We start from the raw sequence: 24,498 nt of genomic DNA, 5'->3' as shown, positions 1-24,498 counted from the left end.
TGTGTGTATGTGTATGTGTGTATGTGTGTGTGTGTGTGTATGTGTGTGTGTGTGTGTGTGTGTGTGTGTTTTGCTTTCCTGCATGACGGCAACTTTTGTGGCGATTTGAAATAACCTCGTCAAGGGTTTAGTCGACTCCAGACGCCAGACACCAGAAACCAAACGATATCCTTTCTGTAATATTACTTTCTTGTCCGGATAAGGAGCCTTTGTTTATGTTATTAATTCTCTTGTTGACATATGTGACCCTCCACCACGAAATGAGTCGCATGTCACCTTTGCATGATTTTCATATTTTTACATTTTCATAAATAGTTTTTTTATGCCCTATCCAGTGGTGAAAACCGTTTTAGAAAAGAGCGAAAACTGTTTGAGTTATAAGCCTGTGACTAAGGTGACCCTCACACTGTTACCAGACACTCCCCGGACTTATATCAAGCCTAGCGCAGAACCGCGCGAGGTGACATGCGACTCATTTCGTGGTGGAGGGTCACATATATAAACGACCTCTTTGTCCGAAAAACAAACATAGAACAGCTGTAAAGGAAAGTGCAGTCTGGGCAGTCTTAATTAACATTAGTGTTTTATCTCCAGTGATCATTAAAGGCACAGTACGCCTCCCGCAAACCGTCACAGATACTGTCAGGCTTGTACACACAGTGCAAACACCCTTTCGTTTAAACACTCACCGCTTAAGAACATCCTAGGTGCCCTACGTAAAGAGCGAGCAATTTTCAAAGAATTAATTTTGCGGATTGTCTGATCAGACAATCGGACGGTGCGTTTTGGCGCTAGACCTAACTTTTAAAATCTAAATGATAAATTGACAGCTTGTTACACAAACATTCTTAAATCATACAAGAATTCTTTTTTCATCAAGACAAGATCAGTACAATTCGAAGTTTGAAAAGTTTGAAAAAAGAAAAGCCCGGAAGCAGGGTCACGCAAGATCGTGGTTCTCGTCGATTATGTCTATCGTCAGTTCCTCTGAACAGTCAAAAACCATCGCTAGAGTTCGTGTGAATCGCAGCCGTTTGTTGCGTTCAGATTCAGAGGTACATAATAACGTGCTATTGCAGATAAGTTTACAGCGAGTCCCATTGAAATCACAAACTGACGACTACATTGTGAAAAAAAGGAAACTGGATCACACGGGTTCACGATGGCTCAGGGGTAAGATAAACCACGCAAAAATAAATTATTTGAAAATTGCTTCCTTTTACGGAGGGCACCTGGATGTTCTCAAGCGGTGAGTGTTTAAATGAAAGGGTGTTTGTACTGTGTGTAAAAGCCTGACAGTATCTGTGATGGTTTACGGGAGGCTTACTGTGCCTTTAAAGTCCACTAGTGTAATACAATAACATACTTCGTTTGGTTCAAGAGTCTAAAAGAAAAGAACATACCTGTTTGAGGTCCAGTGCTCAGGAGCATGACAACTAAACAATATGAAAATACTTCTTCCATGCTGCATTTACAACCTCATAAGATAATTGCATTTGCTAGGCTTCCAGGTAAACGAGTTTAATTAGTTTTTGCTTCTTGCTCAAACGTTCCGACGTCAGTTTTTAAACATTAAACAATATATCATTTTACAATCGCCGTTTACCCAAAGCTCTAAATTCATTGCAATTTGAGGATTCTTAGGTTTTCAGGTGAAAAGTTCAAAAGCTACCTTTTTAAAATAAAATAAAAATGTCACTTTTCAGACACACTGCAAATGTGTCATGGCCAATAGCTCTTTGCCTTTCAAGCACAGCGAGACTATTTTTGGTCAGTTTTCTGGCTCATTCTCTTTCTGTTGTATGCTGGGTGATTTTTAACGACCACAGCGATCATACACTAGTCGTGATTATATTTAGTCAAGTTTTGACTAAATATTTTAACATCGAGGGGGAATCGAAACGAGGGTCGTGGTGTATGTGCGTCTGTCTGTGTGTGTGTGTGTGTGTGTGTGTGTGTGTGTGTGTGTGTGTGTGTGTGTGTGTGTGTGTCTATCTGTGTGTGTGTGTAGAGCGATTCAGACTAAACTACTGGACCGATCTTTATGAAATTTGACATGAGAGTTCCTGGGTATGAAATCCCCATATGTTTTTTTCATTTTTCTGATAAATGTCTTTGATGACGTCATATCCGGCTTTTCGTGAAAGTTGAGGCGGCACTGTCACGCTCTCATTTTTCAACCAAATTGGTTGAAATTTTGGTCAAGTAATCTTCGACGAAGCCCGGACTTCGGTATTGCATTTCAGCTTGGTGGCTTAAAAATTAATTAATGACTTTGGTCATTAAAAATCTGAACATTGTAAAAAAAAAAAAAAAAAATTATAAAACGATCCAAATTTACGTTCATCTTATTCTCCATCATTTTCTGATTCCAAAAAAATATAAATATGTTATATTTGGATTAAAAACAAGCTCTGAAAATTAAATATATAAAAATTATTATCAAAATTAAATTGTCGAAATCAATTTAAAAACACTTTCATCTCATTCCTTGTCGGTTCCTAATTCCAAAAACATATAGATATTATATGTTTGGATTAAAAAAACCGCTCAGAAAGTTAAAACAAAGAGAGGTACAGAAAAGCGTGCTATCCTTCTTAGCGCAACTACTACCCCGCTCTTCTTGTCAATTTCACTGCCTTTGCCATGAGCGGTGGACTGACGATGCCATGAGCGGTGGACTGACGATGCTACGAGTATACGGTCTTGCTGAAAAATGGCATTGCGTTCAGTTTCATTCTGTGAGTTCGACAGCTACTTGACTAAATATTGTATTTTCGCCTTACGCGACTTGTTTTTGTTTTAATGTTGTTTTAATATTTCTTTTATAATTTTCTCTCTTTCGCTCCTTCTTTTTGTTGTCTTTTGTGTGGTTTTAAATCATTACCGTATCGCAGCTGTCGTCCGGTTTCTTTCTCTTTCTCTATTTCTTTATTTCTTTCTTTTACTTTTTACATTTAGTCAAGTTTTGACTAAATGTTTTAACATAGAGGGGGGAATCGAGACGAGGGTCGTGGTGTATGTGTGTGTGTCTGTCTGTGTGTGTGTGTAGAGCGATTCAGACTAAACTACTGGGCCGATCTTTATGAAATTTGACATGAGAGTTCCTGGGTATGATATCCCCGGACGTGTTTTTCATTTTTTCGATAAATACCTTTGATGACGTCATATCCGGCTTTTTGTAAAAGTTGAGGCGGCACTGTCACACCCTCATTTTTCAATCAAATTGATTGAAATTTTGGCAAAGCAATCTTCGACAAAGCCCGGGGTTTGGTATTGCATTTCAGCTTGGTGACTTAAAAACTAATGAGTGAGTTTGGTCATTAAAAATCGGAAACTTGTAATTAAAATTATTTTTTTATTAAACGATCCAAAAACAATTTCATCTTATTCTTCGTCATTTTCTGATTCCAAAAACATATACATATATGTTATATTTGGATTAAAAACAAGCTCTGAAAATTAAAAATATAAAAATTATGATCAAAATTAAATTTCCGAAATCGTTTTAAAAACTATTTCATCTTATTCCTTGTCGGTTCCTGATTCTAAAAACATATAGATATGATATGTTTGGATTAAAAACACGCTCAGAAAGTTAAAACGAAGAGAGGTACAGTAAAGCGTGCTATGAAGCACAGCGCAATCGCTACCGCGCCAAACAGGCTCGTCACTTTCACTGCCTTTTGCACTAGCGGCGGACTACGTTCAGTTTCATTCTGTGAGTTCCACAGCTTGACTAAATGTAGTAATTTCGCCTCACGCGACTTGTTTCTTTCTTTCTTAGTTATTTTCTTGTCATTATTTTCTTTTGTGTATTGCTTGCTTCTCATGATCATGTTTTCGTTAATACTTTGCTCTCCATAGAAGCAGTAGAGTCTTCATAATCAACAGGGCTAACTGTCAACTTTCATTGTTCTTCAGTGGTCTCTAACTGCTAAATTAGAACTTACAGCTCTAAATTAGAAACCTGACGGGCGCAGTGGCGTGGTGGTAAGACGTCGGCCTCCTAATCGGAAAGTCGTGAGTTCGAATCCCGGTCGCTGCAGCCTGGTGGGTTAAGAGTGGAGATTTGTCCGATCTCTCAGGTCAACTTATGTGCAGACCTGCTAGTGACTTAACCCCCTTTCGTGTGTGCACGCAAGCACAAGACCAAGTGCGCACGGAAAGGATCCTGTAATCCATGTCAGAGTTCGGTGGGTTATAGAAACACGAAAATACCCAGCATGCCTCCCCCGAAATCGGCGTATGCTGCCAGAATGGCGGAGTAAAAACGGTCATACACGCACAAATCCACTCGTACTAAAAACATGAGTGAACGTGGGAGTCTAAGCCCATGAACGAAGAAGAAGAAGAATAAATTAGAAATCAATTCTTGTGCGTTTACTTTCTGTACTGCAGCGCACTTTCCATTGAAGAAAGGAATCTCTTTTTTTACCGTAAGCAAGCGGTAATGTGGACCTTTTTACATTTAGTCAAGTTTTGACTAAATGTTTTAACATAGAGGGGGAATCGAGACGAGGGTCGTGGTGTATGTGTGTCTGTGTGTGTGTGTGTGTGCGTGTGTGTGTGTAGAGCGATTGAGAGTAAACTACTGGACCGATCTTTATGAAATTTGACATGAGAGTTCCTGGGTATGATATCCCCAGACGTGTTTTTCATTTTTTCGATAAATTTCTTTGATGACGTCATATCCGGCTTTTTGTAAAAGTTGAGGCGGCACTGTCACACCCTCATTTTTCAATCAAATTGATTGACATTTTGGCCAAGCAATTTTCGACGAAGGCCGGACTTTGGTATTGCATTTCAGGTTGGTGGTTAAAAAATTAATTAATGACTTTGGTCATTAAAAATCTGAAAATTGTAATTACAATTATTTTGTTATAAAACGATCAAAATTTACGTTCATCTTACTCTTCATTATTTTCTGATTCCAAAAACATATAAATATGTTATATTCGGATTAAAAACAAGGTCTGAAAATTAAAAATATAAAAATTATTATCAAAATCAACTTTCCGAAATCGATTTAAAAACAATTCCATCTTATTCCTTGTCGGTTCCTGATTCCAAAAACATAAAGATATGATATGTTTGGATTAAAAACACGCTCAGAAAGTTAAAACGAAGAGAGGTACAGAAAAGCGTGCTATGCAGAACAGCGAAACCACTACCGCGCTGAACAGGCTCGTCAATTTCACTCCGTTTTGCACAAGCGGCGGACTACGTACGGTCATTGTGAAAAAATGCAGTGCGTTCAGTTTCATTCAATCTGTGAGTTCCACAGCTTGACTAAATGTAGTAATTTCGCCTTACGCGACTTGTTTCTTTCTTTCTTAGTCATTTTCTTGTCATTATTTTCTTTTGTGTATTGCTTGCTTCTCATGATCATGTTTTCGTTAATACTTTGCTCTCCATAGAAGCAGTAGAGTCTTCATAATCAATAGGGCTAACTGTCAACTTTCATTGTTCTTCAGTGGTCTCTAACTGCTAAATTAGAACGTACAGCTCTAATTTAATTAGAAACCAATTCTTGTGCGTTTACTTTCTGTACTGCAGCGCACTTTCCATTGAAGAAAGGAATCTCTTTTTGTACCGTAAGCAAGCGGTAATGTGGACCTTTTTAATATTTATAACTATGGCAGATATAGCGTAGCGCGTAATGCTATTATAAGGAAATGAGGTACAGAGTTGCAGGAAATTGCCGAATAGGAGTGTGATTACATGACGCGGATATCTTGGCACGCTTGTATGAAGTAGGATGCAAGAAAGGTCCGTCAGGTTGTGTGTGTGTGTGTGTGTGTGTGTGTGTGTATGTGTGTGTGTGTGTGTGTGTGTGTGTAGGTGTGTGTGTGTGTGTTTGTGTGTGTGTGTGTGTGTGTGTGTGTGTGTGTGTGTGTGTGTGTGTGTGTACGTGTGATATTTCTCTCGCGAGGTGCATTTGCTGCATACAATATAGTGTTTTTGTTGTTGTCTTTTTATCTAATTGCATGCCTTGTTTGTAATACACAAAGATGTGTACACACACACACACACACACACACACACACACACACACACACACAAACACACACACACACGCACGCGCGCACGAACACACACACACACACACACACACACACAGACAGACACACACACACACACACACACACACACTCACACACACACACACACGACACACATTCACATTTTCTCTTTGTCTCGCTCGTTCTCCAAATATGAGCAAGAACAAAAACATACGCTAAGAAACTAGTTATGATTTATTTGTTCTGTCATAAATTTGAGTTCACAGTGACAAGAACATTTAGGTCAAGGGTCTTGCGTACTTTGAAGATGCACCATTTTGTTGTTTTTTTTACTCTTTTCTCTGACAGCATCCACCATTTATGAAGGACAGCAAATAATGCAGGCAATGAAAACCAATCAGCGATAAAATGTAATATAATAATAAAAAAATGTTTCATGGACAGTAACACTATAAAATGTAACACTCGTGTCATTCGTCAAACTCGGGTTCCTGGGTGTTAAGTTTTTCTGAAGTTTTATTTTAATCAATCCCCTTCCCCTCCTTTTTTTCTTTAAACACCAGCATCTTTGAACGAGCCAGTTTTGATCTTATGTTTTGAGAGCAGGTTTTGTCAAGTGTATTAAGCTGATTGGCACTAACTCAAATTCTGAATAAATTAAGTGCACGAAAGGAATATTTCGCTTGTCTTTTTCTGTTTACTCTTTGTGTATAATTAACCTGGCACTTCTCACGACAAAAAATCTTGGCGAAGAAGCGAATAGCAAAGGGTTGAACATGTGTTGAATATTAAATGTGTTGTACAATTTTGCAAGATTTTAGTCACACTATTCTGGCGATTCTCATTGCCCCCCACTGCAGCTGCACACGTTAAGCCTTCAGGTTGAAACGGAAGATTCACATGTCATGAGTTCAAATACGAATTGCAGAAACAAACAGGGTTTCTTTGCAACCGATGAAAAACCACCGTTGTAAAACTTGCACAATTATCCCATGCTGGCTAATTTCCGAAAAGTGCTTGAGGTGAACCTTTTATCACATGTTTTTGTTTTGTTTGACCCATGTTTGTTTACGTCCCCCCGCCCCACCCCCACCTCATATTGATCAATTCAATCCTACAGGGAAGAATTCTGGCGCTTTTAGATCGACAAACTGAAAAACAACCGTACACGTTGACGCATAAGATATAGAGATTATGATTGCAGTAACAAAAACACAAATCACAGGTCTGGCCAAACAACTTACATATAAAGTTTACAGAACGAGACACAACAATTCCTTAACGTTGTAATACACCAAAACCCCTACAGGTACATGCATGTTGTTATACAACAAACCCCTAACAGGTACAACGTTGTACTGCAGGTTCCCAGGCGGACAAAACATTTACGTTGAAATAATATACGGTAATCCCCTCTTTTCCTGAAAGAAGACCGTTACACAATTTAAATTGCCTGTTCCATATTGATTCGTGTATAAAATAATGGGATTTTTGAGAAATGAAAAAAAAATACCTGATATTCCTCACCGAAAACGCATTTTGTTAAGAAGGATACAAGAGTGTGTTGGCATTGTCGAGTAGAAATGCTTCACAATTTTGATTAATTATTCAGCTGCTTTTTAAGTTAACACACAACATCACACAAGAAACAACCACCCAGCTAAAAACAATATGCTTTCAATTTTATGTACACGATCGATCGATTTGTATCAAATAGTTTTGTCAATATGTACCACTTTCTCCTTTAGTTTAACCTCTGCTGAATGCACAAAGACGTTGGCTGTTGCAAATGCTTACACTTAAAATTGTCTGCACAGACTATACCATGTTTATCACATAATCTTGTCGAATTTTGCCCATTTCAACACTACTTTAACCTCTGCTAAAGCAATACGGTAACTCTCTGTCAAAAGATAATCGAAACACCAGATTCAAATGTCAAATTTCTCGCGTTTATTATATAGTTCTATCGGTGTGGGTCAGCATTGTAAATTCTGCTAAAGTGTCCATACTATTCCGATTGCAGTTTTGTCACAAAGACTCGTCAATATGTGTCAGCCCCTACACCAATGCACCCGCCTCTTCTTAAAAACGAAATGACCATCTGGAGTAAAAAAAAATAATAATAAAAAAATCAAAAAAAAAATCAATTAGAAATGTTTGCCCCTAATTATATCGATGTGTAAGTGTTTCTCGTCTGTGACCAAATGTAAGGAATACGCCGCGCGCGTGCTGTGAATGTTACCTAGAAAACTAAGACACAAGCGAAATATTTTTAAGCAAATACCTGAATGTCAGCACTCTGAAGGAATGTGTTTGACCTGTATCACATGACTTGTTAACAACCAATCACAGGGAGTTATGCATTATGTTGTTGTTGTTGTTTTCTAAGAGCGCAACGGAACAAAGAAAGATAATATTTGAAAAACGAAACACAATAATGGGAGTAATCGCTGAGAACATGAAACTATCTACACTATTTCAAAGCACACACAAAAAAAGAATAGAAGTGTTAATGTCATGATAAATGAAATAGATAAAATGATATGCGTATTCAAATCATCATTCAATGAGAGCAGGAGAAGGGTTACACTTTTTTGACCGGGGAAAATGAAAATGAGACAATGAAGAAGATGAGAATGGATGCTGATAAATATAGATATATAGAATAATCAATGATCTCACTTTACACATGTTAGCTGTATTCGTGGGCTTGATTCGATAATAAACCAGGGCGTCGCTTCACAAAAATAAACGGGACACTCTTCCTGAAGACCCCGTCGACTTTCTTCTGTTTTGCTGAGAGAGGGAGAACAACAAAGACAGGCTAGGAGGATGAAGTAGGACATAGAAAGGATGGGTGTGGGAAAAGGAGTGTGTCTTAGAGAGCTGGTTAGTGAATCGGAGGAGGAGGGGGGGGGGGGGGGGGGTCGTGGGGAGGGTAGGGGAGGGGGGTCGTCACGAGGGGGGGGGGGTCATGAATCGGGGGTGGGGGGGGGGGGGGATGTGCGTCACTGCATATGAACACATGGCACGCCACGCCGCAGGACACAGACGTGATGAAGCATATCCCCAGATCGAACACTTTTAAGCGGGTAGTAAAGAATTCATTAGAAACAAATTATATGTTATATAAAGACCTAGGTTGGATTTCCTTCGAGCAGGGCTGGAAGCAGCGAATTCGTCAGAAGGCCAACGGGCCATATTATACCGGGTCTAGGTATTGGACCTGCTTCAAGAAGATGGTGACGTTATCATTGCAGGCCAGAAGGGGTACACAGATTACAAGATTGAAACCCAACGCCCGGTAAAAAATATGCAACTTGTTTGTATCTCACAACGTAAAAGATACGTGACTCACAAGTAAATGAAGGGAAGTCAATCTAGAATTATTCCTTAAAAAGCTTAAAAACACTCAATAATGCATCCTATGCGGTGGCAGGGGGGATTGTACAGCCGTCAGATTTGAACAAAACGAAATAAAAATCAACATATTCAGAATTTACGACTGAAGCTCTCGATAGCAAATGCCTATTTTTACAATAGCGCTTTTACAGACGACGTGAATACGTGTGTTTTGGAACGCCAAAGTGCGACATTTCAGATGATTCACAAAAACTGCCCCATAAACGGATTACTGTACATCTACTGAACAAAAATAACTGTCGACATGAACAATATTGGAAAGCTTTGAAGGGTTAAATCATACAATCGTACTCAAACATCACAACGAATGCGTTGTTCCCGCTTAAAGAGAGAGAGAGAGAGAGAGAGAGAGAGAGAGAGAGAGAGAGAGAGAGAGAGAGAGAGAGAGAGAGAGAGAGAGAGAGAGAGAGAGAGAGAGGGGTAGACAGACAGACATACGGGGGGAAGAGGGAGAGGGGGGGGGAGGGGTAGGTGTAAGGAGTAGGAGAGGTGGGTAAGTGAATGGGGCAAGAGGAGATCATGGCTGGGGGGGGGGGGGGGAGGGGGGTAAGATGGGGCAGAAAAAGAACAAGACACATCCCTACTAATACAAACACATGCCGACTCTGTGCAATTCACAACAGGATGCACGTTCGGTATATCGACCCTGCGTAACTCATTCTGCTGTACAGATTACACTAAAATGTCACGGAACGAACAGAATGTTTATTAACTATGCATGTGCATTCATCGTACAGTGTTTTATTTATCTGGTGTTTCTCTCGGGTCAGTGGATGGGATGGAAGGGCGTGGATGTGAGTGTGGTGGCGTGGATGTGTTGACTGGTCGGCTGCTCTTGTGACGTGGTATTTCCTTTTTCCCCAACGTGTGTACACGGATCCGCTTTTCGGGCTTGCTCGTCAGTCACGTGGCTCTGACGTCTCGCGGCGTCTGACGTCACGGTGGACGTCTGACGTCACGGTGGCCTTCGGACGTCACGCGGCCTATGACGTCATGCGGCCTATGACGTCAAGCGGCCTAGACGTGGAAGCCGCTGTTGAGCAAGCTCTCGAAGAGGAACTTGACCTCCGGCCACGACCTCTCGGGCATCCCAAGGGCCAGCAGCGGTCGCTCGTCGCCTTCAATCGTCCCCTCGAAGGCTTTCCTGATGTTGTTGATGTTGGTGTCGGTCAGGCCCAGACCGTCCCGCAATTCCTCCACGCTGCCGGCCACTGCACGCAGAGAAGATACATGAATATAATTAGTCGTGAGTCGATTGTTATCTATGTGGTAGGGGCAAGTGGAGAGAGAGAGGGAGAGAGAGAGAAAGAGAGAGCGAGAGAGAGAGAGAAAATGACAATGGCAATTCTTTATTTTAGAGGGAGAAAGTGAAGGAAACATACCAATTGTTTTATACAAATGTCACCAGTTAAGAAAGTAATTCATTACATTCATCCTTACTCTTCACCTAGATCGCCAAGTCTGTTGATTTTTAATATGTGTCCAAGTTGATTGGTGGTCTCATTTCGTATTCCACACACAAGTATGGCCAGATCTGATATGGAGAGTCGACTTGTTTATACGCCCCAAGGATTGCACCTTTAAATATCAAGCGCCCCACGCTTCATATCAGGGACGCTTACTATTGCCAACTCCTTGGTCATGTATGCTATTCATAAAAGGTAAGTTCTTTCTAACTCAACCGATCTTGTTTGCCATTACAGTTCATCTAGGCTGCTACATGAAAAAGGTGCATTCTTCAGTTTGAACACATACCACATATTAACAGCCTTGCTGCTTCCAGTGCGGATAGGGATTTGTGTTGTTGATGTTTAATCAATTTTGTAAATTACACTTATTAGTTACTCTGCGAAAATATGCAAAATCGATTTCACAAAAAGCTACCAGCGTCGGTTTAGACACTATTTCCTTTAAAAAAGAAAAAAATCTCTTTTTGGCACAGAGAACCGGCACAGATTTTGATGTTGTGTTTGCGCCCAAGGGGAAAAATACTCCAAACACGCACAAAAGCCTGGGCAGACCGGTGATGGTGACCATGATCGATACCATGAGAAGGCGTGTATCTTTACCCAGCGCAAGTATCAAGCTACAGAACGCAGTAAACATGAGCTGAGTAGAATGCACATCCGACAGCTCCATTCATGGTTATTTTGCTCAGCTCAGTTACTGCGAACCACACCCAAGTCTTTCAACCAGGACCTAGCTTAGCAGATCTCCTCTACCTTCGCCCCCACCCCCATCCCCACCCCAATCCCCCGCCCCCTCTGCCAAACCTCCCCCTCCCCGTCCCATCAACATCATTCACCACTTGCCCTCCCCGCCCATCCTAACCCCGCTCCTAATAAACTACATTACCGTAAAACCGGAAACAAAGTTACTTGTGACTTTGCAAGTCTTTTTTGTGTTCAAAAAGGGAAAGTCGTTTACAGGACAAGTAATGTGTGTATGCGTAAGTGCTTGTGTGTGTGTGTGTGTGTGTGTGTGTGTGTGTGTGTGTGTGTGTGTGTGTGTGTGTGTGTGTGTGTGCATGTGAGAGTGTGTGTGTATGTGTGTGTTTGTGTGCGTGTCTGTGCGTGCGTGCGTGCGTGTACATCTCACCGTTTCACTGACGATAAAACGATAGGCGTACAACTGTGTGTGTGTGTGTGTGTGTGTGTGTGTGTGTGTGTGTGTGTGTGTGTGTGTGTGTGTGTGTGCTTGCATGAGTGCATAAAGCGTGTGTGTGTGCCCTGTTGTCTATCTGAATTCCATGTTCTAGGAACATCAGTTCGTTGGAAAAGCCCAAAACGGCACATGTATCATCGCGATGCGACTGCAGCATACGGCTGATATTTTCTTGTAGATGATCCACTTGTGTTACGGCCTGATACCGATCTTATTGCGCATACGCCCACATGCGTTACATGATACTACAACATATCTAACTCGATGTGAACCTTTTGCTCTCAAAGAAAATCAATGTCACATGTACAATGAGTGGCTGTAATGTGTGCTGCCTTTTAACATTTAGTCAAGTTTTGACTAAATGTATTAACATAGAGGGGGAATCGAGACGAGGGTCGTGGTGTATGTGTGTGTGTGTGTGTGTGTGTCTGTGCGTGTGTGTGTGTGTGTGTGTGTGTGTGTGTGTGTGTGTGAGTGTGTGTGTGTGTGTGTGTGTGTGTGTCTGTGCGTGTGTGTGTGTAGAGCGATTCAGACTAAACTACTGGACCGATATTTATGACATTTTACATGAGAGTTCCTGGGTATGATATCCCCAGACATTTTTTTAATTTTTTGGATAAACGTCTTTGATGACGTCATATTCGGCTTTTTGTAAAAATTGAGGCGGCACTGTCACACCCTCATTTTTCAATAAAATTGATTGAAATTTTGGCCAAGTTGGAGGCTTAAAAATTAATTAATGACTTTGGTCATTAAAAATCCGAAAATTGTAATTAAAATTATTTTTTTTATAAAACGATCCAAATTTACGTTAATCTTACTCTTGATCATTTTCTGATTCCAAAAACATATAAATATGTTATATTTGGATTAAAAAAAGCTCTGAAAATTAAAAATATAAAAATTATGATTAAAATAACATTTTCGAAATCGATTTAAAAACAAGTTCATCTCATTCCTTGTCAGTTCCTGATTCCAAAAGCATATAGATATGATATGTTTGGATTAAAAACACGCTCAGAAAGTTAAAGCGAAGAGAGGCACAGAAAAGCGTGCTATGCAGCACAGCGCAACCGCTACCGCGCTAAACAGGCTCGCCTTTTGTACGAGCGGCGGACTACGGTCATTGTGAAAAAATGCAGTGCGTTCAATTTCATTCTGTGAGTTCCACAGCTTGACTAAATGTAGTAATTTCGCCTTACGCGACTTGTTGTTCTTCGTGTTGTAATGTTTTTGTTGTTGTCGTTTTATTTGTTTTAAATTCAATTTTAGATCATTATGTCTTTACCTTTTTCTCTTTCTTTCATTCTGTCTTTCTTTCTTTGTTGTTTCTTTCTTTCTTACATTCTTTCTTTCTGTCTTTCTTTCTTTCTTTCTTTCTTTCTTTCTTTCTTTCTTTCTGTCTTTCTTTCTTTCTTTCTAACATTTTCTTTTCTCACATTTTTTTTCTTCACATTCTTTCTTCTTTTTCCTGCTTTTCTTTTTCGACTTTGTTTTTCTTTCTTTCTCCTTACCTTTTTTCCCCCATTCAGTTTAACGTTCTCTTGTCAGTTTAACGTTCTCTTGTCTTTGTGTTTGTGTGTGTGTGTCTTGCTTTATTAGCTGCAGTTGGAGTTGGTCATTCGTTATCTGCACTGTTCTGCTTCTTAGTTTCGCCGTCTGTCATGCCGAATTACCAGTTTTCAAGGCTACAATAACTGTTGCAAGCTAACTGCATTTGTTTTTGCACAGAATAAAAGCACGCGTTGCTGTTACAATTCCGGTAGAACTGTTTACAAAGTCTAATTTGTGCGTGAATAATGTAAGATAAAGCTATGCTTTGCGACTCCAAACCTAGGGTTACGCACACACACACACACACACACACACACACACACACACACACACACACACACACACACACACACACACACACACACACACACACACACGTCCGTACGCTCTCATGCACGCACCAACGCACCCACAAACACGCACAACACCCACCCACACACACACACACACACACACACACACACACACACACACACACACACACACTGTATAGAACACTCACCACAACATTAAAATTACCCATGTTTACTCGTGCGTATACATTTTGCTCCCGTAACAGGAACTGTTAGTCACTTTAACGCGGTTTTGCTTTTTCCACCGCCACTCCCCTCTGCTCTGATCCCACCGCCTCCTAAAAGGACGAGTCCTTCACGTGTAAACAGTTGAACTCATCTTCTCAAATCTGGCCAGATGTTTACATGGGATAAGAATATCCTTCCTCCTGGGCACATACACAAATCTGCATTTTGTACAGAGTGTGGATTGAAAAAACAAAAGAAAAGATTTCACTGTATTTTGGACAGAGTGTGGATTGTTGTTGAAATAATAGATTTCTTTACTGACGCTAGTAGCGTTTTTTGAAACTAAAAGTCATGCTTTTGTTACGCTCTGCACAGCAAACAGTCAGGGTGTGGGTTGTTGGTATGTGTCCAAGTGGAGGGATTGTATTACTCCATGCAAAAGCCTGAGCTGATCTGAGATGGCGAGCCAAACCGTTTTTACAGAAAGGACTGTGCCTTTAGCCTTTCCATCCCATTTACTATCTTCTTTTTTTGAAGCCACAAACTGTTCAAGCATGTAACACAAATAAAGCCTCTGGGCAAAGGGACCTACAGTTGCGGGGAAGCCGTTGTATCGATTGCTCGTACCCACGAGGTTTGATAATGAAATTACACCAGCAGAAAATGATGAGAGGGTTCATCATTTGGGGAAGTGCTTAAAAGAGGGCAACAGATTAAAACAAAAGACAATCACGCATACGACAAGACAGATTGTCCCCCACGGCAATTCCGTCCACTGCTGGAAGCGATGTGGGTATGGAATAGAGAACGGTCTATTGTGCGCATGCGTATCAATGAAAGTATATAATTATATGTGCGTGAGAGTGAGATATACTTCACATAGAAGTGTATGACTTAGATTTACTGCACAAGTCCTTAAACAAGACTGCCTGTCGAATCGGACACCACCAGTTGTGTCCCATTGTGTACCAGTTTTGAATCAAAAACAACACCCACAAAAGCAACGTTAACAATAACACAGAAGACGACAACAACAAACAGAATGCAAAACTAACCTCTTGACACTGTCCTGAGTCTTATAATCATTTGTATGATACCTTTATATTTTCTTCTTTATTTACATAATATCGTAATCACCCGGGTGACACATCTAACATCTAGCACGATTACGGAGCCCTTAGTATTTTCAACAATGGTTGTGCTTCGTCATGCCAACGTGGCCATCAGTTTTTATCAGTTGAAAAAAAGATCTGCAATATCTGCCTCCTATGGAGAACATACAACGAGTGCTAGAATGGAAAGTTCACGTTAATCTATGTGGAAGTTGTTCAGTAACAGTTCTGTGACGGCTGGAAACGACAAATAAAATCTAGGAACAAATGAGCAGAAGAACGAGTGGCGGAGTGAGGGATTCGGTGGCTCGGAAGGGCAAACACAAACAAGGGAAAAAACAAGTCGCGTAAGGCGAAAATACAATATTTAGTCAAGTAGCTGTCGAACTCACAGAATGAAACTGAACGCAATGCCATTTTACTCGTAGCATCGTCAGGCCACCGCTCATGGCAAAGGCAGTGAAATTGACAAGAAGAGCGGGGTAGTAGTTGCGCTAAGAAGGATAGCACGCTTTTCTGTACCTCTCTTTGTTTTAACTTTCTGAGCGTGTTTTTAATCCAAACATATCATATCTATGTGTTTTTGGAATCAGGAACCGACAAGGAATAAGATGAAAGTGTTTTTAAATTGATTTGGACAATTTAATTTTGATAATAATTTTTATATATTTAATTTTCAGAGCTTGTTTTTAATCCGAATATAACATATTTATATGTTTTTGAAATCAGCAAATGATGGAGAATAAGATAAACGTAAATTTGGATCGTTTTGTAAATTTTTATTTTTTTTTACAATTTTCAGATTTTTAATGACCAAAGTCATTAATTAATTTTTAAGCCACCAAGCTGAAATGCAATACCGAAGTCTGGGCTTCGTCGAAGATTACTTGACCAAAATTTCAACCAATTTGGTTGAAAAATGAGGGCGTGACAGTGCCGCCTCAACTTTCACGAAAAGCCGGATATGACGTCATCAAAGACATTTATCAAAAAAATGAACAAAACGTTCGGGGATTTCATACCCAGGAACTCTCATGTCAAATTTCATAAAGATCGGTCCAGTAGTTTAGTCTGAATCGCTCTACACACACACACAGACACACACACACACGCACACACGCACACACGCACACACGCACATACACCACGACCCTCGTTTCGATTCCCCCTCGATGTTAAAATATTTAGTCAAAACTTGACTAAATATAACAAGAAAAAGACAAGTGTGCTTATTGCCCCCCCCCCCTCTCTCTCTCTCTCTCTCTCTCTCTCTCTCTCTCTCTCTCTCTCTCTCTCTCTCTCTCTCTCTCTCTCTCTCTCTCTCTCTCTCTCTCTCTCTCATGGTCTCTCTCTGTCTGTCTATGTGTTTGCAATTCAAAACGCCTTCTTTCTTCTCTTTCTCTTCGAGCTTCCCTCGCTCTGTCTTTCTGTCTGTCTGTCTGTCTGAATGTCTGTCTGTCTGCTTGTCTGTCTCTGTCTATCTTTTTGTCTGCTCCACCCCACCCCCCTCCACCCCTTACCCCTGTCTCTTTCCCTTTATACTCGCTGTCTGTCTGTTTGTCTGGCTGGCTGGTTAACTGGCTGGCTGGCTGGCTGTCTCACTCCTCTCTCTCTCTCTTTTTCTTTCTCTCTCTTTCTCATCCTGTTCCTCCCCTCGCCCTTCCTTGTTCTCTCCGTTTGTACTCCTTTTTCCCAACCGGTCCCTTCCCACCCCCCTCCTTCTTTACTCCCTTCTATCTACACTAATCGCACTTTGTTGTTCTCTTCTCTTTTCTCCCTCCCCCCCCCCCCCTTCCCCACACCCCTTCCTTTTTTTCTGTAGGTCAGGCCCGGGTATTCCCGTCCAAACTTTTTTTTCTCCCTCTGTCTCTCGCAACGTGATCCGTTAGCCTCGTAACCTAATTAGCGGAATGGCTTGCCTTTTCTTTTATTCAAACCCCAATCAGGAAAGTGCGACAAATTTGTGGGAGCAACAGCACTGTTGGACAAAAATGCCTTTGTACACTAAATCGATAGTAGTCAGGCAAATATATTCGGGGTTTTGCGTGCAACTTGTTATCCTTATTTTTTTCTTTCTGAATGGACCAAAGTAAACAACGTATATCATGATGCATGCGTTCATTGTCATCATTGGACACGTGACCTAGTTCTAAGGAGTCTGGCATCAATATTTGTCTGGCTGGCTGGTTAACTGGCTGGCTGGCTGGCTGGCTGGCTGTCTCACTCTTCTATCTCTCTTTTTCTTTCTCTCTCTTTCTCATCCTGTTCCTCCCCTCGCCCTTCCTTGTTCTCTCCGTTTGTACTCCTTTTTCCCAACCGGTCCCTTCTATTTCCAAAAAGGTCATTAGCACCATTGTCTTTTGCCTCTGAAGTCCACGAGTGCTATTTATTGTGCATTAAAACCCCATTTAATTTCTTTTTTACTTCTAGATAACCTACTCTCGTGACCGTTAACTTAAAATTTGCATTAGCGGTCGATTAAGAAAATGTACGTTCCAGCATTTAGATTCTTCCCACGCAAGAACAAAAGGAAAGTAAAATACATGAATAATGATTAAATGAAAGATGAATGAAGGAAGAAAAACGAAGGTACGTCCAACCGCTAGATTGAACGAACGAAAGACGGAAGGAAGGAAGGAAGGAAGGAAGAAAGAAAGAAAGAAAGAAAGAAAGAAAGAAAGAAAGAAAGAAAGAAAGAAAGAAAGAAAGAAAGAAAGAAAGAAGGAAGGCAGACAGAAAAAAAGAAAGAAAGAAAGAAAGAAAGAAAGAAAGACAGAAAGTCATTGTACAAACAGAAAAAAAAGAAGAAAAAAAGTCAGAAAGAGAAAATTAAAGAAGGAAAGAAAAAAGAAAGAAAGAAAGAAAGAAAGAAAGAGAAAGAAAGAGAAAGAAAGAAAGAAATAAATAAAGAAAGAAAGAAAACGAACAAACAAAGAAAAAAAAGAAAGAAAAAAAAGCATCAAAGAAAGAAAGTCAATGATGAGTGACAGCAAAAGGAAGAACAACTGCACGTGAAATCACTGACATGTAAGTTGGTGTGCCACCATCTCGGGGTCAGCTCCGTTGAAGAGTTTAGGGATCATCCACTGGCTCTCTCTACTGATGAAGTCGTAAATTGCCTCCATGGACGGACGGGAAGCTAGAAAGAGACAAAATAAAACAAAATTAGAACATTGTGGAACATTGTGTTAACGTGGACATTTATTACGTGCACATTATTCCTTGTGTGGCAGAGATGATGTTTTCTTAAATAAAACTGTATACCGTCAATATTTTAGCCTCTCTCCCGGGCCGTTTATGGAAGATTTTAAACTGAACATTGTATGTATCTAAGGCATATAGTATGTGTGAAGAAACGACACTAATAATTTCAGTCCAAAAATCTATCTTGTTTGGCTTTTCCCCTTTCGGTAACTAAACAAACAAAAAACGTAAATACACACACAAGAAAAAGCAGTCAAACGAGCGAGCAGTCACATAAACAAACCAACAAACAAGCAAAGTTACAAACAAACAAACAAACACACAAACAAACAAACACACGGACATAAGACAAACTAGCAAACAAGCAAGTCAGCAAGCCAGTAAACTAAGTAAAAACCAACACAATAGTAAACACACAAACAACAAACACACAAGCAAACAAACAAACAAACAAACAAACAAACCTACGTCAAATCCCCTAAAACAGATGGAAAGAAAACAACAAAACTATTCAAACTTTTTATTTTCATTTATTCAATGACTAATTGACAAGAAAAAGGCATTATGCAACTACGACACAACGATTATTTCGTTCTTCTTCTTCTTCTTCTGCGTTCGACGGTTGTGTCTAGGGTCGTAGTTCCGCTGCTGTCGTGAACTGGAACGTCGCTTTCAGGTCTTCTGACGTTCCCCAGAGCTTGGTCTCCAGTGTAGCTCCTTCTGGCCAGATCTGGTTCCGCAGCAGAGTGAAGTTTGTGCATGTATTCAATACATGTTCTACTGTCTGGTCGGCCGCCCCACAATCGCACAATGCCGACTCTGCTACGCCGATCCTTTTCAGGTGCGCTTTAAAGCCGCAGTGCCCTGTACGCAGCCGGAAGATGGCAGTCTGCTCTGCACGGCTGAGGCGGTGGATGGGGTCTTGGTCTGGCTTGTAGCCTCCGTTTCTTTCTTTGAATGCTGTCTTCCAGCGATGCTTGATGAGGGTTTTGGTCTCTCGGAAGGACAGGCTGGTTTCTGGTTGTTCCTGTCTTCCTGCATCTTTGGCCAGACCATCCGCCTTCTCATTTCCAGCGATGCCGCAGTGCGCTGGAATCCACTGCAGAACTACGGAGGCTTTCTGGGACAAGTCGTTCAGGGACTTCTTCAGCTCTTCCACGAGGTGTTCTGCAGGGGCTGTGAGGACTTGTAGTGCGGACAGGCAGTCAGAGAGGAAGACAACCTTGGGTGGGGTTTCCTCAAGAGAGGTGAGGAAGTCTGCAGCTGTATGGAGGGCAACAACTTCTGCTTTGAAGTTGGAGCAGAGAACACCGCATGGTGTGGTCAGTGTCTCTGGGGGTCTTCCTGGAATTTGAATGAAGACGCCACTTCCTCCGTTCTTGGTTGCGCACTCTGCCGAACCATCTGTATAAGCGTGGGTCCACTTGCTGGCTGGGTACCTCCTGTGTATTTCTTCCAGGGCAAGGGAGCGGAGGGCTGCATCACTCTGTTGCTGTTTTCCAGAGATGCCAGGAATGGACATCCTTACATGGAATCTCTGACTCTGGGGAGACCACGGCTTTGGATTGAGCCTCTCGCACTGGTCAGGGCTGGGTTGAAGGATGTCAGCATTCTCCCTCTGCTGTGCTTTCAGCTGATGGTTGGGGCTCTGGCGCTTCAAGCGGTTCTTGGTGAGAGCTTGGAACTTGTTGTGGAGCGGATGGCTCTCGAGTCTCTTGTGCTTCTCTCCTTGTATCAGAAGCTTTGCCTGTCGTCTGTCTTCCAACGGTTCGATGTTGGCCACCTTCTGCATCTCAGAGATGGGAGTGGTTTTCATCGCTCCAAGGACAGTCCTCAAGCCGAGGTTTTGGACTCGGTCCAGTCGTGCCTTGTTGGTCCTGGCTGCTGTGTTCCAGGAGCTTGATGCATACTCCAACACAGGCCTCACCGCCCCAGTGTACACTGTCTTCAGGATTTGGGAGTTGGCGCCCCATGTTGTTCCTGAGAGCTTTCTCATGATTGCGAGTCGTCGTATGCCTCTCGCCTCGATCTCCTCAAGGTGTGGTTTCCAGGTGAGGCGGGAGTCCAGCTTGACGCCGAGAAAGGTAGGCGTTTCGACCTGTGGTAGAGCCGACTCTCCCAACTTAAGGTTGACCTTTTCTTTGGATGTGGACAGGGAGAAGACGGTCGCAACGGACTTGACTCTGTTGAGCTGTAGTCCCCAGTCTTCGGTCCACTGGTGGATGCGCTTCACACCGTCCTGGATTCGGTGAGCGGCTGAGGTGGTGTGTTCAGCGCTGCTCCAGATGGCTAGATCGTCTGCGTGAAGCGTGTTGGAGACATGGCGAGGGATGGCGCTGGTGATGTCATTTATGTAGATGAGGAAGAGCGTGGGTGAAATTACTCCGCCTTGAGGCACACCTTCCCTCATCTTGACGCTCACACTGTGGTAGCCATCCAGGACAACTCTTGCCGACCTTTCGTGAAGGAAGGATTTGACCCATGTGTACATCCTCCCTGTGACGCCGCTCTGGCGCACTTTCAGGAGCAGGGCTTCCCTCCACACTCTGTCGAAGGCTTTCGAGAGATCGAAGAAGACGCCGACCACTTTGTGCTTCTGCTGAAACGCATCTTCTATGTCTTGCGCCAGGAGCGTCAGCTGGTCCTCGGTGTTTCTTTGGCCTCTGTAGCCTGTCTGAGTGGCGGCAAGGATGTTGTTGGACTCCAGATGCCATATGAGTCTGCGGTTCAGGATCCTCTCCATCAGCTTTCCTAGGCAGCTAAGTAGGCTGATGGGTCTGTAGCTTGCTGGGCTCTTTCGGTCTTTTCCTTTCTTGAGGATTGGAATGACGTGTGCCCTTTTCCATGATGAAGGAACTGCACCAGATCTCCAAGAATGGTTGAAGAGTTTCAGCAGGGCGTGCTTGGCGTTGTTTCCAAAGTGCTTTATCATGTCGTTGCTGATGCCGTCTGGACCCGGAGCTTTCTTGCATTTCAAGGCTCTGATGGCTTCCTCGAGCTCATCCATACGGAGTGCAGAAGACATGCAACTGTTGGCCTTGTCGTGAATGAGAGTCTGTTGAAGCTGCTCTCGTACTGCTCTGGTTCGTTCTCTGGGCAAAGTTACTGTGCTGTCTTGTTGGTACATCCTGGCAAGGGTGTTGGCTGCTATTTTGCCCGTCTGAAACTCTCCGTTGGCTTCTAAGACTGTCTGTCTCTTCTCTGGTCGGTCGTTGTTCAGAGTTTTGGTGAGCTGCCACAGTTTGAAGGTGTCTTTATCCATTCTAAGGGACTGTGTTTTCTCATGCCAGCTGTTTCTGAGTTGCTGTAGTTTCACCTTGGTGAATTCGGCTTTGGCTTTGTTGTGGGCTGTCACAAGTTCATCAGTTGGGTTTTCCTCCATGGCTTCTCTGGCTGTGCAGACAGCATCATGAAGTTGTTGAAGATGGTCATTCCATCCAGGCTTGTAGTCGCGGCGTCGTCCCCTAGGTATGGTCTTTTTTGCTGCTTTCAGGACAGCTGCTGTGAAGTGTTCCGCTTGGTCGTTCAGGTTTTCGTCTTGGAGATCTAGTTTCCTGCAGTTCTCATCCAGTTTTCGTTCAAAATCGTTCCATCTGGCTTTCTTATAGTTCCAGCTTGGTTTCAGTTTCTGCCTGGTGGTTCTCACTTGTTCTTGAAGTTGGATGATGACTGGTTTGTGGTCGCTTCCTCCGAGCTGCTGGTTCACCTCTCGCTGTGCGATGCTGGCAATATCGTCTGTAGCGATGGCCAAGTCTGGGGTGCTAGTGGTGAGCCAGGACCTGGAGTAGTAGGTGGGAGGGTCATCCGGTCTATTCAGGAGGATCAGGTTGTTTTCAAACATCCAGTCTTCAAGGTCTTCACCCTTCCTGTCCAGTTCAGCATAGCCCCAACTAGGAGAGTGGCTGTTAAAATCTCCTGCAATGAGCCAATGTTCGGAGGCAGGCTGAAGATGCTGAAGATGCAGAGGTTTGGTCGGAGGGGAGTAGAGGTTGAAAAAGGTCATTGCTTTGTCCTCGGTGAAAACTTTGATCCCCAGGAGTTCCGAGGAGTCATCGTTCGACCTGTAGACTTCAGCTGCTGGGATGGTGTTTTTAACAAGCGTAAGAACGCCGCCTTTGGGTCCACCGGCTCTGTCCAAACGGAAGCTTTCATACCCTCTCATTGTGAAGCGGTGGTTCTCATTCAGATGAGTTTCCTGGACGCAGCAGATGTCGATGCTGTGGGTCTTCAGGAATTGTTGAAGGTCTTGTTTTTTGTTTCTCACCCCCTCTGCGTTCCAATGCATAAGGGTGAAGTTGCCAGTCGCATTACTCCGTCCTTCCCTGGCGATCTCAGAAGGGTGGGAGCTGCCAGTCGCTGGGGGTGGGCTCCTTTGAGGCATGGAGCCCGGCACCGCCTCTACCTGGCTGGGTTCCATAGAGGCGACACCATCACGAACATTCGGCCTAGACACAATCATTTGTCGTAGTATGCGTAGACATCCGGTCTGCTCCCCGCCTAATGGCCGATGTCTTCCGTCTTCGGGGGACTACGTGGGTTTAAATTTGGAGTGGTCCTTCTCCTAGAGGAGTTTCCTTGCAGGGATAGTGAGCCTCCTCTGCCCTCGTTTTAATTTTGGAGTGATCTTCTCCTAGGACAGCTGCCTTCCAGGGTTGACGAGCCTGTCCTGCCCGGCTATTTAACCCATAGTTGGGGGTTGGTTCGTGGGCACCAGGGCGTATCCACACGCCGGTGGGCCTGCATGCCACACGTCTAGGGGCCAACCACCTCCGAGTCCTTGTAGTTCAGCCTGGGGCCTTTCGGTACCCAGTTCACGCCTGTCGCCACGATGGAGGCACTACAAAGGGCTTGCTGTGGAGAGGTTATGTACTGGCAGGAGAGACTGACGCAAGCAGCTGCTCTCTTTTCGCGTTGTCCTGAAAAGGACGGTGCTAGCCAGCGGTGAGGGCTGAAAGCGAGAGGTGACAAGCACAAAACACTTTGCCAACACACTAGACACATCACACAACCATTTGACAGGCATTTATTTCGTTCAAAAGACATTAGTTTTCAATAAAACAGTGTGAATTCTAATGCAGCGTGTGGTACATCTCACCATTTCACTGACGATAATACGATAGGCGTACAACGTAGTTTCATGGCAAACAATGGATATGTGTGTGTGTGTGTGTGTGTGTGTGTGTGTGTGTGTGTGTGTGTGTGTGTGTGTGTGTGTGCGTGTGTGTGTGCGGGTGTGTGTGTGTGTGTGTGTGTGTGTGTGTGTGTGTGTGTGTGTGTGTTGAGCGTGCATGCGTGCATGCGTGCGTGCCTACGTGTGTATTTATGTGTATGTCTGTGCTTGTGTGCGCGTGTATCTCTGCCTGCCTTGTCTGTCTGTCTGCGTTTGTGTGTCCGTCTCTTCTACGTGTCTCTGCCTGCCGGTGTCACTATCACCTTTCGTATGCATGTAGATGTGTGTGCCGTGGGTGCATTCCTGTACAACGCATTTTCACTTTAATGTCCTCGTGTTTACATATAATAAAATCTGCGGTTGCCAACAGACTCTCATGGGAAATGGGAAATTAACAGGCCATCGATATCAATTGGCGGTTCCCCATTTGAAGTCCCACATCTCAAAGCAGGCAGTACAAAGCAACTGCTACCGCTTCGTATCGGAATTCATAACTGTTCAAAAATACTTTCACGAATATAACAACCAACACAGATCTATTAAGAATGTTTTGGTTTAACATGGGATGAGATCATTCTCAATTTAGATATATACCAAAGATCGACACATTGACTTCTTTCTCTGCAGTGTCTGTTTTTTTTATAAGGTCGGGAGGAGGGGGGGGGGAGGCTTAACCAATATTGCAGATGTGCACATGTGTCAGTTACGACATTGATTCAGAAAGAAAACAAAAAAACATTTACAAAAAGCAACTGCACAGGAGACAGTCACGCTCTTAACTTTTGATATTTGCATCAGTGGAAAGATGCTTTTATTCCCCT

General features: G+C 42.7%; 1 protein-coding gene across 1 annotated transcript in view; it reads right to left on the bottom strand.

Moving 5' to 3' along the window:
• Positions 1-9,003: 9,003 nt before the first annotated feature.
• The window catches only part of LOC138953791 (neuropeptide prohormone-4-like), a 171,568-nt gene continuing 156,073 nt past the window's right edge, over positions 9,004-24,498 (bottom strand). The window contains exons 4-5 of the mRNA XM_070325697.1: positions 18,329-18,442; positions 9,004-10,663 (exon numbers count right to left, since the gene is read on the bottom strand). Coding sequence (XP_070181798.1) covers positions 10,470-10,663; positions 18,329-18,442 — 308 coding nt within the window. The 3' untranslated portion in view covers positions 9,004-10,469. The remainder of the gene's footprint in view (positions 10,664-18,328; positions 18,443-24,498) is intronic.

The sequence above is a fragment of the Littorina saxatilis genome, linkage group LG17 (assembly GCF_037325665.1).
Source record: "Littorina saxatilis isolate snail1 linkage group LG17, US_GU_Lsax_2.0, whole genome shotgun sequence".
In the NCBI taxonomy this organism is placed as follows: Eukaryota; Metazoa; Mollusca; class Gastropoda; order Littorinimorpha; family Littorinidae; genus Littorina; species Littorina saxatilis.
This window is presented reverse-complemented; position numbering and strand designations above follow the sequence as displayed.